Source organism: Seriola dumerili, unplaced genomic scaffold (genome assembly GCF_002260705.1).
Source record: "Seriola dumerili isolate Sdu_G_001 unplaced genomic scaffold, Sdu_1.0 BDQW01000052.1, whole genome shotgun sequence".
NCBI classification, from domain to species: Eukaryota; Metazoa; Chordata; class Actinopteri; order Carangiformes; family Carangidae; genus Seriola; species Seriola dumerili.
The window spans coordinates 20,269,164-20,286,530 of record NW_019174307.1 but is presented as its reverse complement, the minus strand read 5'-3'; the positions used below and the strand labels follow the sequence as shown (position 1 = coordinate 20,286,530).

Sequence of the window (17,367 nt, the reverse complement as noted above, 5' to 3'; positions counted from 1 at the left end):
TTCACAGGGAGGAATTGGCGTCAAACGGCGAATGCAGGGAAGACGTCATCCGGATTGTGTTAATAGTGGACCAGATCTGCCACATTCAATTTCATGTTTAGCTGCTTTCATTGATTTCTTCTTTTTGTTCTGATACAATTATAATAGTCACGCTCTTAGTATTAGTAACTCCATGAGTATTGTTGTGTGTGTGTGTGTGTGGATGATGTGTTACATGGACCTCAGTTCACACCATCACCGTGCACCATTCTCGCTGCTTCATAAACCTGAATGCCCAGTTCCGATCATATATAGCCAAACGTCTGGTAGAACCAAATCTCCTCCTCCCAAACTTGTGATGTTGTAGTGTCATATGGCCCAACATAAATATAAATGGAATTACTGGTGAATATCAGCAAACTTTCTTATGAGCTGGACACTTGTCCCAAATGCAGAAACCATGTTGATTCTACCAGATTAAAAACCACCGCAGGGTTTTTCTATGTAAACAGTTCTGGACAGAGCCACTTCTAAAATGAAAATGCGCACACCAACGAGGTGCAGATCAGTGTGAGTTACATAAGAAGATGCTTCCATTAATATACGAATATTATTGTCTTTCTAAATTGTAGCATTTTTAAGACTTACAGGGTTTAATTAGGTAGCTTACTCTGAAACATTTGTATAACCCCCTGAATTACATCTTGTTTTGAAAAAGTGTTTCTTTACAATAATGGATAATATACAGATATTTCTAATTAAAGCAGGAATGTAGGAACTGTAGAAGACTAGAGAGGGTTCCCAACTGTTGGACACACAGGTAAACCTGAGGGTCGCGACCGCGGAATGAGTGAGGATATCGGAAAAAGCCAAACAGCCAAAACATAACCCACATTATCTTTCTGCTACACAAAATCTTGGACTTTTTTTCTAGACTTAATCTTTTTTTCTGAACTCCTCAGACTCTAAAACAGACTAATTAGAAGGACGAATCATCCTTGGTTGCTGTATTATTGTAGGCATATGGAACAGTGGAAAGGGTTGCCATGTAAACAAGAGTTCAATTTTGACTTTGGTCAAAAAACACTGACATCACAGTATAAACTGGTATTGCATTTTGTACTGAGAAGGTGGAGACTTGGCCCCCTTTTTACCCATGATGGTCAAGATTGAAAATGTATGGATGTGCGCGTTTCAGTGAAACTGAGACCCTGGGATGCCAGATTTGTGTTTTTTGCATGGTGCATGTCTGTCTGCTCATATTTTTGTGTGTTTCATTATTATTCTGTCATCAAAATGGCTCAGATTTAAACATCTCAGATGTTGTTCTGGGTGAGCTTTTTTTTTCTTGTCATGTATGGGTTATATATATATATATATATATATATATATATATATTTTTTTTTTCTGTTATTTTCTGCCATTTTTTTTCATCAGACTGAGGTGTATAGAGACGGACAGCGAAATGTGGGGAAAAAGAGGAGAATTTGGTTTGCAACATTAAGGGTTCCAGCTAGAATCGTGCCGTCGACTCGGTATGCCCACTCATGCGGTTTATCATTTTGCCGTCTTACTCACTCGGGCTGCCCTAGACCCCAGAAAGTTGAATATTAATCAATACATTGAAAGTGTCAAATGTCAGCACATGCATGAACATAACCTTTACAATTTGCCTCTACATTACATACTCAAATTGTGAACTTGGAACTGTTACATGCCCTTATAATTAAGTCAGATTAGTTCTCTTTAAAAATTAGTTTTTACAAGTTCCAGTCTTACTTCATTGTTTTTTTTCCACAGTTCATTGGTGCGAACATGCTAGACAGCAAACCAATATAGATTTCCCCATACATTTTAACCCTGCTGTTATATGACCGACATTAACTCTCTCCTCGTTTAGCAACATGTTTTATCAACTACAAGGTGGGATCGATATCTCTCTCACTAACTCACTCTCACACACACTCTCTCACTCGCGACTGACCACGTGACCATCACTGGCATGAATCCGCATTATATTATAATGCACAGTGATATTATGTCTTGACATTGTAAACCATATAGACCGATAAGCGTGAGAAGCTATTCTTTGAAGGCTGCCACCACTTTCTACATTATATATAATATATGTCCCATTTAAAGTTGACCCGAAGAGCGAAGCGTACGGAGAGCATGCGATTTATAAATTTCAACTCATCCACACTCCAACTCCAAAGTATCACGTGTCCTGGATATTATATGAGAACATCATATAGAGATGTTACAACAAGACTCAAGTTCATGGTTATCACCAATCACGAGCATCGAGAGCAGAGCAGAAACAACTCAGTATCACTGGAGCTTGTGGCTTGTGTTTGGCTCATCATTGTGCTGAATAACATACGACTCTCATGCTGTCCTATATACATCTGTTAGCTTTGTCAGCGGGTCACTGTCAACAAAAATATATAGGGAGGGAGAGTGAGATGTTGAGCCTGGCTCCTTGAGGCTGCCCTAAATGATCCACTATGTTCACCAGCCTAGTCCTAACATGTGTGGTTGTTTTTATGGTGCTGGACAATGCGTCTAGAGTGGGTTTAACATACTGTTATGCCCTGAAAACGCTGCCTGCTGTGACTGAGAATGACAGTGATGAGAGGATGAGACCTGAACCAAAAACAGTAAAGCTGTACCCCGTTGGTGAAGGCTGTCTTATAAATAAATAGCAGAAACAATGCAGCTGTGAAGTCAGAAGCTTCAGAGTCAGAAAATAATCCTACATCAGCGTTGTTCAACACTTTTCACCATCACACACAGTAATTCTTTCCACTCTCCATCAGCGCAGCTTTAACATGTTTGTCATCAAGCTAAATTATTGCATATCAGTTTTATATTATAGTATATATATAAATCATATTAGAATCCTTATTTTTGGTATAGTCTTGCGTGTGTGTGTGTCTGCCACTTCATCATAGTGTGTGTGTGTGTGTTGTGTGTGTGTGTGTGTGTTGTTCTGTGTGTCTGTGGTGGGGGGGCGTGTGTGTGGCTGGTGTGTCTGGTGCGTGTGTTTGTCTGTGCGGTGTGGTGGTGGTGGTGCCTCTCAGATAAAAGGGTCTCTTTCTTTCCTCTGTCTGCCTCACCTGCAGAGAGTTGCTTTGCAATCAAGCCTGGGAATGCTGACTTTCTGCCGAGCTGTTATCATCCGCTGATACGCCATCAATAAACGACATCGTAATGAATGTCTTAGTTTTAAAATCATAGTAATCATATATATTTAGAAGAGCTGAGCTTCTGTATGTATCTCTTTGTAAGTTAGTCTGATGGAGGGAGTGAGTGCTGTATGATTGGCGATGCTCTCATGGTTCCATGCTAGCTTGTGGGGTATCTCCGTGTATCACTAGTGTTACTCGATTGGTCGGTACTCACACTCACTCTCAGTGCGCAGTATTCATTAGATATACGATCTAGTGGTTTCAATTGATAATGAGTGAGCTTCATTATAGGCGGAGTTATTGTGTTTATAACTCAATACTATACTTTGCTGCACTACACCTGACCTTTAATAAGTACCATTTTTACTAAGCGGCAACTATTGTTTATCGATAGCACCACCCACTGAAACTAATTGTGCGTATAGTACATATACTAGCAACAAAGCAAATAGCTACAAACAGAGGGAGTCACGCCCACCCACCTAGTGAACATAACTCCATTCTCGTATCCGCACCCAAAAATTTAAGTCTCATTTAAATGACAAATTTTGTTTTGTTTTTTACAGGCGACCGCCGTCCATGGTCAGCACAGAACAGATGCAGCATGCTGAAACACGTATTTCTTCTCTTCAGCGAAGTCCAAATCCCTTTTGCCATTCTGCAAGCACATCCTAGGTAACTATTACTTAATCGATGAACCTGCATCACTTATTTGAACTTACATGTTTTTGTATTTTATAAACATTTAACTTACCCAAGAAAGACTGTCTGAACAAACATGCTGTTTTTTTGTACAGAGCAGTAGTAGAGTTGGTCCTTTATGGTAATGGTCGAGGGCAACGCGCCAGTTGTTGTTTAAAGGGAGAAAAGGGTTTTAATTTCACTTTGATTCAAGTGTGTCCATCAATCTGGGCTTCAGCCACTGATGTTACGATCGTAACAAATCTTCTGCTGTGGAAACCTTTTTAATGTCCTGCCACCCCCACAGGCAAATGATCACTTCCTATTGTGATCTGAAGGGAGTTTAGGTTTCTTCTGTGTAGTTGGCAATAAAGAGCAAAGTGGAAATCCTCACATCTGGAGAAGCTGCGAACAATCAAATGCTTTGAATGTTTAAAAATGGGCATAACTATTCATTGATTTATCATAGTCTTTAGTTCTGCAATGAACCTCTCTAAAACAGTTCAAACAAAAACGATAATTATACCTTCATGAAGGAGCATTCACCACAGGACTGGTGTATAAGACTTGCATTGGTTTTAGCAAAAGTGTCCCTAATAAACTGACAATTGAGTGTATGTTACTTTCATGGTAATGAAATGTGCTACATAAATAAAGTTGCCTTGTCTTATTCCGACCATTAAAAACCATATAAAATCCTTCACGGGTTTTGTGTTACTCACATTTAGGTCCTTATCAGATTTAAGCTGAATTCAGTTTAATACTCTTCATCTATAGCGTAACTCTGAGGTGCAGCTTTTTGCTTTATGTTTTGATTGCGAGCATCAGTCGGAAAGATCACAGAGCAGCAGATATTTTGTTACAACTAATACCTCAAGAAATAGAGCTTTTAAATTGCTACACTTTTTCACAAGGTAACCTATCACAAATCAAAACATTTGTCGATTAATCGATTGCTTGGACTGATTGCTGGAAAATTAAACTGCTTTTGATAATTGATTTATCATCATTTTTCAAGCAAAAATCCTGATAAATCTCTGTTTCCGTTCCGGCTCCTCAAATTTGAGAATTTGATGCTTTCCTTTGTCTGACATGACGGTGAACTAAATATCTGTTGGTCAGACAACAGATGACCAGTTGGTTAAAAATTCCCATCCCTAAACTCAACAACCAAACTCTCGTTATCAGGGAATTGGGGTTAATACAAAGTATGTAAATGCCTTTTATTTACAATATATACATCTGGCTTTATCCTGCTGTATTTTTCTCCTGCAATATATTTATCTTGTCTCCCTTTACGTCTCCAGAGACCAGTAAGGTGGACTATGTGCTGTTCCAGGCAGCCACAGCCATCATGGAGGCCGTCGTGCGGGAGTGGATCCTGCTGGAGAAGACCAGCATCGAGTCGCTCCGGGCATTCCTTCTCACCTACGTCTTACAGAGACCCAAGTAAGAAAGAAAGACATAAAGAGAGGCATGATGAAACCTGTGTAGTATGTATGACCTTTATTGACTTTCATTGGTGAGTGGTGAGATTGGCAAGACCATAAATAGACCTCATCTCCTGTTACATAAGTCTAAAGCAGAGGAAACTGTGCAGTAATTCAAGAGCTATTAATATTCATCAACAAACCTTTCAAATCCCACAGATATATTATGGGCTTTTTAATGAGCTGAATACATGAATTAGCTCGATATTGAAAATGTGAAAAATGTAAATCTGCGTTGGATCACATGCATGAGCAGCGGTTAATTTGTTTGTGCAGATAATATTGATGCTGTTTGAACTAAAAAAGATGCCTGGAATTTTCTCCTTTTCCTTCCAATAATCTAAGCTTTTATGTGCAGAATGAGTTGGACGGTGGCGTCTGATACTCTGCACTTCCTCATACATGGAAAGCCAAGCATTCATAAAAATTCAATCTGATGCTCATATTCAGCTGTTTCCTCATGTGTCCACTGGTGTAAACAGCAGAGGAGAAGAGCACAGGTTACGGAGACTGTAATCCACAGAAGTCTCTGACCTGGTTACCAAAACTCTCTTCAGCAAACAAGCTAGAAGCGCCAAAGAAAACAGGCTGCAGCTGTGATTGCACCCTCGCACACAAAACTCCTCTTTCGCTTCGTTTTTCTTACTGTTCTCAGTCTCTGCAGTCGTCATTGTTCGGTTCACCTCAGACAATCTCCGTCACATCCACTGTAAGTTTCTCTGCTTCAATTAAACGATCGATCGCTTCCCTGTTTCCCCTCAGCCTGCAGAAGTATGTCCGTGAGCAGATCCTGTTGGCCGTGGCGGTCATCGTGAAGAGAGGCTCTCTGGACAAATCCATCAACTGCAAAAGCATCTTTCACGAGGTCGGCCAGCTCATAAGCAGCGGGAACCCCACAGTGGTGAGAAAGACGTCCCTGAATCGCTTTTAGTGATTCATATTTTACAGTACATAATGTTTTCTTTTTTTTTAAATGAGTTGATATGATTTTATGGTGCAAGACACATTATTAAATCATATAAATATTTTCCACACCTTTTTATATAGATGTATGTGAAACTGAGAGAAAAGGCAAATTGATCCTTATGGCTTTGAGGATTTACAGTTTCTCCAGTGAGTCATTTTGATGTTAAATCAGTAAATAGGTGTGTGCTGGTGACTTCTAGGCAGCTTTCCAAAATGTGGCATTAGTCTGAAAATGTAAAATTTAACCAAGTAAATACAATAGTTCCTTTTTTTTTAATCTAAAGTGTTTCAGAAAAACCTCCTAAAAAAAGAGAGCACATGGTTCTAGACGACATGCAACTATTTTGTGAACTATCTCTGCTTTTGCCTCCTATAAATTATCTTGTGAAATGATTAAGCTGTCAATACTCACTGATTGCCGCTGTGTCAAACACCACACGTTTAGATCCAGAAAGTTGGAGGTTGATGCAAATAATAAGGCTTGATAATGAGATTTGACTCTGTGTTCAGACCTGTTCTCACACTCAGAGAGGACATTAACATAAACAACAGAGTGTGTTTCCCGACACGTTTAAAGCATTAGATGAATGCATTGTTAGCAAAACTGGGTTTAAGCTTTGATCATGTTTATTGTGTTTGTGCCTTGATGGACCACATTTGTGCCCTGGTTACAGACTTCCTGCATTGGATCTGGCTCAGATTACAGAGAGCTCAGTCTGAAAATAAAAAAATGGCACAAAGGCCGAGCTGGGATAGAAGCTCCAGGCGTGTTCCTGTGGTTAGAAGAAAGTAAAATCTTGAAAGTGGCTGTTTTCTCTTCCCTCATGCACTGAAGTTAATTTTGTGTATAAGATGTCGTCAAAGTGCATTTTTATGACAGTATGTTTGTGGCTGTTGTATAAACTGTCCAAGTGATTTTATGGAAACGCGATTAAGCCAAGAAGCAAAAATTGCGAAAGAATATGTGAGATGTGCTGTGTGTGGGAAAAATATTTGTCTCCCATCTGTAAAAGTATGTTGGCTTGACTTTGTCTCCGTGCTGCTCTGTATTATAAAACAACTGGAGATCTCCTCTTTGTCCAGTAGGTGGCACTATTTCATTTGTTATCCAAAGCAAACCCCAAACAAGAAAGTGCTGAAACTTTAATTTTAATTGCAGATGCACAAAACCAGACAGGACTGAATCTGACAGAATCTGAACCATGAAAGGCAAAATGCAATTACAATTAGAAACTATATGTAAAATAAGGTTTGATGTGTTTTCTTCTGCCTGATGATTAAAAGAAAGAATTGCTGAAACGATCAGTGGATTAATCGATTAGTCCAAGTTGTAATATTTACAAAGTTCTTACACTCCATAAGTGGAAGGTGCTTAAGAATAAAAACTCTAAACTTGACAAGAAAACCAAAGAGTCCTGCACAATGTTCATCACTTAAACTCAAATTATAAACACAACTTTTAGGTTTTTGCCTGATGAACGTATTTATAAAGTGAGTTCAAGTGACGGACAGTTTATCGAGGAGTCGGTTGTAATAGTTGATATTTTTGCACATGGTAGGGGTGTCTCCACTAGAGTAGTAATATATTGTGTACTATACTGCATACTAATAATATAGACTCACGCAGTATGTGCACTGTAGGACTCCAGACTGTGACTTCAGATTGCCACAGCCAAGTGATCTTCACAGAGAGAAAACAAAATGTTTTCCCAGAGATTTCATTTTTTGTTTTCTTAGCCGTCTAACCACCAACCACCACTTGTTTTAATGTTTTGCAGCTGTTCCATTTCCTTTGTGCATTGCATTGTGGGACACTAGTGTCCGTCAACAGCACACTCAAAATCCAAGCTGCGCACTAACTTTTTTCAGTATACTGTAATAGTATACCATTTATTTATTTATTTAACTTACTTAGATCTAATTTTTATGCTGGGATTGGGACACAATCTTAGTTTGTTTGCACATTCACTCTCCCTGCTTGCTCAAGTTTGACCTCAGCAATAACTTCTAGCTGACTATCTTGTATGACCTTTGACCTCTGCGATCACACAACCTTCTGTCTGCTGCAGCAAACACTGGCCTGCTCCATCCTCACCGCTCTACTCAGTGAGTTCTCCAGCTCCAGTAAGACCAGCAGCATCGGCCTCAGCATGGAGTTTCACGGCAGCTGCAAGCGTCTGTTCCAGGTTTGTTCCCCACCTCATCTCCTATTCTGTGTAACAGTGAAGTTGTTAAAGAAGGGAACACACTGATCTATCATCCCTTCCTCGCTTCCAGGAGGAGGGCCTGCGTCAGATCTTCATGTTGACCATGGAGGTGCTGCAGGAGTTCAGCCGCCGCGAGAACCTCAACGCCCAGATGTCGTCAGTCTTTCAGCGCTACCTGGCTCTGGCCAACCAGGTCCTCAGCTGGAACTTCCTGCCACCCAATCATATCCTTTCTTTGTCAGGGGCAGGATATTACACCTGGCCTGGAAAGGTCAGGATCATAAATGTGACAGTTTCTAAATCTTGACACATGATTGGATAATTCCTGCCAGGAAATACAGGTCAGTCCCTGTTACTCACGTTACTACACATTAAGTGCACTGGTCTTATATCACATCTGCCGCCATGACATTACTACACCCATTTTTCCTACAGAATCCAGTTTGGGAAGCAACAAAAGCTGTTTAATGATCAGCTTAGTTTAACTATTTTAACCAAACAACATATTTGGAAGTTAACCTGTTACCAGACACCTCCATCTTGATAGATAGTGTACACAAAATTAAGTTATAAAAAAAGAGCAGTTGTTCTGAAAGAAGGGTGATGGAGTTCCTGGGGGTCCCTAGTAAAAAGGGGAATGATTTATTTTCACTATAATTCCATCCATAACTATCACAATGACAGGATGTATGACTATTTTGGTCTTAGGGGTCTGTGGTCTAATTGGTGTCAGTTTCAGGGTCATTGAGGTGAAAAGCTCTAGATGATATGGTTAAAATTGCATTTGTTTATACTTTATCTGATCATCCCACCTGTTGTTTTTTGCCCTATAAAGCATCCTGGGTTGTAAGGCATCTACCAATGTTGATGGCGCAAAAGTACAAAAACAAAGACCCAAATTGTGAAGATGATTGTTTGTGAAATTGGTGATTGGCGATAAAAAAGATATGAGACGTAAAGAGGAGTGATCGTCTTTCGCACTTTGGAAAATTGGCAGAGTTGACAGTGTCAGGTTAGAAGAAGATGATCTGTATAGTCTATAATGCTGTGTGTGTGTGTCTGTGTGTGCGCATGTATGTATGGCTCTACAAATATGTGAGACCCAGGAATGCATATCTGCCCATCACTTTTGCTTTGTAGTTCATCTCTTGTGCACACATCCATATTATCTTTGCAGTTGGCCGCATTGTTGAGCGAACTTAGGCACTTGGTGTGTCTATGTGTGTCTGCTTGTGTCTGTGTGTGTGTGTGTGTGTGTCTGTGTGTGTGTGTGTCTCCAGGCTCATTACGGCTTAAGTCCCAACCAGCCTGGCATCCTCTCTGCCTGTCTGAGCGGATCTGGAGTGGCGCTTGCTGCCACCCAGGGCCATGTATCACTTTCAAAGAGGTGTCTGTGTGTCCATCCCCGTATCATTCCAGCAGCACGCCACCCCCCGCCTTGGCTTGTTGAGGCTCCCCTTGGTATGCCTGGTATGCTCAGTTCAATATGTGCGTGTGCTCAAAGATGCACTTTTATACTGTGTGTGTGTGCGTGTGCGTGTGTGTGTGTGTGTGTGTGTGTATTAGCTCTTGCAGTCAATTTTTAGACAGTTTAAGAGTTTAATTTTGTTTTAGTGTTGTGTATGTGTATGTAGCCATCAGTGCAGTGTCATGTAAAAGTCACCAGTTAATGTTTCTGTACTATTTACATCGTACTAAAGCAACTTTCCCTTTAACATCTCGGGGTGTTTTAGACCATTATGGACAGTTGAGGACCAACTTATGACTTTTACATTCATTTAATGACACACCTGGATTTCTGACGTGTTTATTTCACTGGATTAGCCAAAACAAAACTTTCCCCACATGGTTATTCATACATATAAAAGGCTTTTCAGTTGAAAATGTACCATACCACCACTCAACACACAGACAGGCCACCAGATCAGCTTCAGTGCACATTGGCATTGATCCTACCAGCCTCTGAACTCCACCATTGTGGCACTGTTGTCTTAATTTCTGTCTCTTTCTTGACTTGTACTTTTATGCTTCTTCTGTACTAAGAAGAGAGAGACCTTGAGGACCCCCCCCCCCCCCCACCGAGCCGCCTTATCGAGGGTTATTCTTGTGCTGAAGATACGACTGTCAGCACAACACCTTCCCCTCAGGGTTATTCATGCGTATAAACGGCTTTTCAGTTGAGAATGTACTATGCCACCAATTTACAATACCACAATACAGAGTCCGGCCACCAGATCAGCTTCAGCGCACCTTGGCATCAATCCTGGAACTCTACTGGAGGGAAGAACACCGTCCTTCCAAAGATATTCCCTCCCATAGGTGTTCCACTGGGTTGAGAGCTGGTGACGGTGAAGGTCACAGCATGTGATTCACATCATTTCATACTCGTCAAACCCTTCAGTGACTCCCTCATGCCTTATGACAGGGGGCGATGTCATCCTGTTTCTCCACTCATTTTTCAGGTTTTTCCTTTCATTTGTCACCCATCTGTATATAGATATGATACACACACATATATATATATATATATAATATATAATATATATGTATAAATAACATATAGTGTGATAGGAGATCTTATCAGCATCACCTACACTAACTGCACTAAACTTCAACGTATCTAGAAGAGGTTATTATAATCGCCCTCGATAAATGCAGCCATTTAGTTTCACTAAATTTTACACTTGCACTTAAACATAACATTAGATACAATCACACTTTTTTTTTCATGGTTAGGTAGCTTGAAGAATTTGTTAAGTGTGGCTGACTGCAGTGCGAAGTTACCCTCAGAGGGTCATTAAGTAAATTTAAATGACTGTGAAGCAAATACAGCTGGATAAACTGTAGATACAATAAGATCTCCTCATGGTTCTAGCTGCATGCAAATAGAGCTGTAGCTCTCTGGTTTCCTGTTGTTGAGAGGTCACAAATGTTGAATGGACAGTCCCAGGCCATAGAAATAGCGTATAAATTCTCGAATCAAGTGGCGTTCTCCTTGAAATTCTGCGTGCATGTGAGTGTGTGTGAAGCCTACAAGTGTCTGGGCTGTTGTTGAAAAGGAGAACAGATTGATGAAGACCGCTGGGAGGACAGAACGAGTGTGGCCGCCTGTCTGCAAGTGTCACAACACGCCTGTGTGATGCGATGCGAACGTATGCCAGTATGAGTATCAAGGGGCCGCTCCTTAATTGCGTGGCTGACAGCGGCTGCCTTTCACGCACACCAACACACACACACACACACACACTCACACACTCCTCAAAGACGCTTTTTTAAAAAGCCTCCCTCCCTCAGACAAACCGAGCGGCATGCGTGTCATCTGTCCTCGCCGCCGTCTGAACCCCCGGCCCTTCGGCTCTGGTGTCATCTGGTGGAGGCACGCTCCCCGGGCGTCGGTACGACACCGTGTCACTCCACACCGGGCTTGACTCGAGCCTGGGTTGTGGTCAGGCCTGGAGGCTGCAGCGGCAGTCAGGTGCTGTAAATGTCTGTCCGAGCTGACAGATGGATCACCCTCCGTCCCCGCAGCCTCGGCGATCCTGCACTAACCAGTGTATTTGGATCCTTTTATGTTGTTTAGATGTGTCTGGTATGCGAGGGAATCTCTAAATTCATCTCTGTCAGTTGTGTTGCTATAAAAGCAAGTAGAGCTTTGTTCTGTAGCAATTACTCATTTCCATTTTCTCCCATCTGTTCTTTTCTTCACTAGAGAGGAACGTGTAGATTTCACGGTCTATCAACTCACTTAAACTCAAGTTGTTTCAAATTAAGGCATGGTGTTCCTGCCCGGCTCTTCCTTTGTGGCACAGTTTCTATCTTTTTTTTTTTCTTGACTTACTGCTATTATAGTTTGTCATAAGAAAAGAAGACAAAGACCTCTGCAGTCAGCCAACAGTCAACCCCCCCCCCCCCTCCCCGAGTCGCCTCATCAGGGGTTATTCTTGTGCTGAAGAGACGACTGTCGGTGCACTGTACAACACTTGCCTCAGCCTGGCTCAGCATTCTCATTAGCTGTTCAGGGGTCAATTTATGGGCATTTTGGCCCTCAGGTTAAGGTTAGGATTAGGAGTGTGTAAGCTGATGCTGGATGTTTGCCTTGGCCCTGACCTGTACGGGGGAATCTTCAACTACTGCTGTCTAAACACACGTGGTAGGGTATATACACATGGCTAATACGCTGATGGACGTTCAGCTGATGCATGTATCTTCTGAAATTAGATTTAAATTAGTCCTCCGTGACAAATTCTGTATTTGTGTGTACATTTTTACTACTGTATAGCTTTGCTGATTTAAATGTATCTAGTTCAGGGTTTTTTAAAACCCCCCCCTGAGCTTTTTAGTGACTAACAGGATTTAATTTTACTTCAGTACAGTGAATGTTAAAACACCACAGCAACGAGCACTTAGCAACAAAGAACCAGACAAAAAAAAAAGGTTACCTTAAGTGAAGGCAGCAAATTAGTCAGATATTTGCAAAAAACTATTCCTTTCTTCTCCTAGATGTCTTATTATCATGTCGTATTATTTGATAAAATTAACACACAACAAACTTGCCTCCTTCATCCATAAATTATTGCTTTCAGATTCAGAAGAAACAAGCTGCTGTTGAACGAAGCAGCATATCTGATATATTATTGCTTTAACTCAGTGGAGTCAGAATTAATGACAACTGCTGTCTAAACAGATGGGGGCCAAACAGTAGAAGGAAATGGGGAAGGAAAGGGAGGGGGTGGGTCATTGAGGAGGTATTCCTGGACTGTTATTTCACATGGCGAGGCTGCAGGCGAGACTTAAGGCAGGATATATCAGTTAAACCCTACCATGCGCCTTAGCATAGCGCCGCGCTCTTCGCACGGCCGCTGGCAGACGCTCAGCCAGTCTTCCTGTGCAGCGGGTCCATCCTCGGTGAGGATCAACCATAATGAATAGAGGATACAGGAGAAGCTCGCTAATCCACGATCCTCGAGCATGAAGGTCGCTCGGGCCTGCAAAATGCCCAGATTGCTGAGATAGCCTGATTGTTGGCTATTTAAGGTGGTCATGATAATACTGTCGGATTGATCTGTGAAGTGTTTTGCACGACGTCTGCAAATTGCTGATGAAAGCGGAGCTGGGAATGTGAAATGTGAAGTGGAGTTAGATTTGATTGAGCCCATTCATTACAAATCACACAAACTTTGCAACAGTCAACCATTTGCAAACCTTGCTTTGGCTGTTCCTGGCGTCTACTGGTATTGAATTTATTACTTTTTGAACTTTCCTCTGTATGAGAGGGAAAGGAGAAAGGTAAAAGACCAAAAAGGAGAAAAAAGTCCAGGAAGGGAAGAAAAACAAAAACTTTATACGTACCCACAGATTAAGAAAGAAAGGAACAGCTAACTGTTTCAAGGATTTGCTAATTGGAAACTCTCATGTCAATAATGACATGTTGCAACACGTCTCATTTATAATATTCTGTCTAGTTTCATTAACCAATTGTATTTCATCCATCAAATGTAGCTATGCTGACACTGCTGAGCCTCTCAACTACAGTCTTGTGCAGCCAGACCTAACTCCACACTTTAGGGCTGTGCCAGCACTGGAGAGTCAAATATAGTTTACAGTCAAACGATAATAACAGTGTAACTTCAGTTACCTCATCTATCAACATGATGCCCGGTCAATCACGTTCAGTCTTGCGTAGGTCTCATCACTGTTTTAGCTGATGCCCTGGATGCTCACTTGTGCCTGCCTATGGAGTGCAAGCACGCAGTTCACTTAACAGCCACAGGTGTCTGAATGTTGCACATAGTCCCCGTAAAATAAACAATGCAGTTAAGGAATTAAAACATGCAAACACACTGGTCTGATTCTTCCTGGCCGTGCTGTGGCTCCGGAGATGACAGTGAACGTCTATTGGTTATCCGATCCACCACTTTGTTCCAGATTGAAATATCTCAAAAACCACGATGGCTTGTCGTGGATCGGTTCAGACATTCAATCCTCCTGACTTTGGTGATCTCCCGATGTTTACTTTAGCGTCACCATGAGGTTGACATGTTTTTAGTTTTTATGAAATCTCTTGACAGCTATCAGATAGAGTGCCGTGAAATTCAGTGCTGACATTCATGATGCTCAGAGGATGAATTTTAATCACCTTTGTTATTGATCTCCTTTGCGCCTGACCTTTCATCTCATGCCATCGTCAGGTCAACGTTTATGCAATACTTTGGTTGATGCTCAAATACCTGCAGAACTAACAACATTCCTGTTAGTCTCAGCTGTATTTAATGTTAAGTGCTAGTGAGGAGATGTTGGCATGCTAACATGCTACGCTAAGATGGTGAACATGGTAAACATTACACCCGCTAAGCATAAGCATGTTTACATACACATCATGGTGAGCACGTTAGCATGCACAAGCACAGCCTCACAGAACGGCTAGTGAGACTTCACACTCTTAATTTAATTAATATAACCTTTGTGACACAAATCAAATCTGTGAAGGTACTGACCAAGAATTCAGCAGTATTAATTTATTCATTTATTGATAGTTCACTTTTGTTAGCTTGTTCTAACAAAATGAGCAAAACCCAACATAAATGACAAGATAAAAAAATGTTTGGCCTTGAGACATTTTGTTTTTGGTTTTCTGACCCACATAATTCAGCTTCTCTTGTACATTCAGAAAAAGGCTCAGCCCACGTTTGCTGTTTTGCAGTCATGTGGTTAGTTCATGCATAGCAGCGCATGCTGAATTACAACCCATGAGGGGAAGAATGATGGCTTTTTATTGCAGCTATGTTCCCTCATTCTTTTGAAGCGGAGAGCTGTGTGTCCGTGCAAACTACCTGGGCTAAGGTTCACATGCAAAAACCGTAAATACTGGATGTCTTAAGTGTCTGTCACTGAAGATGTGGAGTCTTGCTTTGGTCAACTCATCATAAATAGAAGCGGAGCCGGAAATTAAACTTGAAATGCCGTTTGCTTCTCTGCCAAAGTGACTGGATCAGGATCAGACCAACCTACCAGCAGCAGTTTTATTGGCATTTGACTGGTGGCTGGTGTTAATCAAGGCACTACAGTGTGTGTTTATGTGTCTGTGCGCCTGCAAATTTGGCAGCAGCATGTGAGAACACGGGATGTGTGAATCTCTTCACTTGTGTTTGATTTAAAACTCTTGTGGTCAGTGGTTGTGTATCTGGTCAGTTGGCTGTGTTTGTGTGTGCTCGTTGTGTGTCTGTTTATCTGTCAGTCCGTCTTATCTTTCCAGTGGAAAGTCGACGTGTCACATTAGTTATTCTTGAGCCTGTTGGAAGGGTTGAGATGGTAGCAGGTGATGTCTTTTAAAAACCCACCAAACCACAGCCCACATGTCCTAGTCACTCTGCGTACATTACTCATCCTGGAGGCATGTACACTTCACACACACACACACACACACACACACACACACACACACACACACACACACACACACACATACATACACACACTTCGCAGACACACAGTCCATCCTTTTTTTTTTCTTCTTTTAAAAAGAGCGAGTTACGTGGTCGAAGTTGTAAATTCACTTGTCGTCTCTGAATTCAAGAGCTTGAACTTAAAGTGAGTGAACACTTACAGTAGCATCACAGGAGAAGTCTTTTAATCTGTCATTTGGGTTCATGCGAGTTGTTTTCAGGACAGTATTTAAATGTTTTATGATCGTTCAGAGAGAAGTGAAAAAAAGCAGCAATAATTTCTTTTGCCATGCAACACATATGTAGAATATCTTTATTTAAACCCAGTGAAAACGAATAAAAGCTGCATAAAAGTAATAACTGGTGAATAAGTCAAATAGTTACCTTGCCACAGAAACACCATTTACATTTTCAGTGTGTGTATTTAACAGTAAATATTTTGGAATTTGGTGTAAGTAATTTTCTGGTGGTGTTATTCTTCTATGAGAGTTAATAGAGTATTTTGTCGACTGTTGATCAGATAAAACACCTATTTTAAGGCGTTTTTATCACAATTGCTTGTTTGTTCTTTCGCAGCAGGCCACGTACACTGAAGTGCTTAAAATGTTTTATATTCTCCAATCTAATTTGTGTTATCCAATTAAGGTTGGGAGTCTTAAAGATGATGATACGTGTTCTTTGTGCACTTAATATTGATATTAATGATATTAATTACTGTTATTTTAGTTCCTTAAATTCTGCTCTTAAGTGTTTTAGTGAGTTCATGGCGATGACACTTTCAGGCGTCCTGTCTTCCCCTTCTTGGTGTCGCAGTCTGTCAGACCCATTTTACATCTCTGTCCAGCTGTGTGAAACAGTTGAAGTAGCCGTGTAGTTATCATTCCTGAGGTCTCTTGTGAGTTTTGTCTCAGTCATATGATCTTTAGGAGGGTTTGTACAACCTCTGTCACCGAGGTGGTCCCTCCCCGAGGAGACGCCCTCCGTCTGCAGGTTGTAGGACTTGATCAGTCTCACTTGTGTGGGACCAAATATGCACCCGCCCCTCTATTTCTTCCCTTATTTCCATCTGTCTCTGTCCTCATGTTAGGTTTTATCCTATCTTGTATCTAGGGATTTTCAAAGTAAAAGCCAGATAGGTTAGGTTTTCATTTTAATCTGGTAAATTTTGTGAATACTGCAGGAAGACAGACCCCAGAAAAAATAAAATTAGGACATTTTATAACAAATAGTTGAACCCTGGCATACCAAAACAAACCCACATGAACTTACTCATACTGTAGCTCATTCCTTACTTTCCCCGATCCTTTTCTTATTCTGTCTTTTTAGAAAGGTTCAGTTAGAGGTCCTCCGCTCCACCACGACTATTTTTAACAAGGCCTGAAAGCCAAGCATTGGACGGACACACATGTAC

The 17,367-nt window shown here is 41.1% G+C and overlaps 1 protein-coding gene across 1 annotated transcript in view; it reads left to right on the top strand.

The window, feature by feature from the left end:
- Window positions 1-17,367, top strand: part of xpo4 (exportin 4) — a 62,140-nt gene that overhangs the window by 4,923 nt on the left and 39,850 nt on the right. Inside the window, exons 3-6 of the mRNA XM_022741337.1 lie at window positions 5,159-5,300; window positions 6,104-6,242; window positions 8,377-8,493; window positions 8,585-8,738. Coding sequence (XP_022597058.1) covers window positions 5,159-5,300; window positions 6,104-6,242; window positions 8,377-8,493; window positions 8,585-8,738 — 552 coding nt within the window. The remainder of the gene's footprint in view (window positions 1-5,158; window positions 5,301-6,103; window positions 6,243-8,376; window positions 8,494-8,584; window positions 8,739-17,367) is intronic.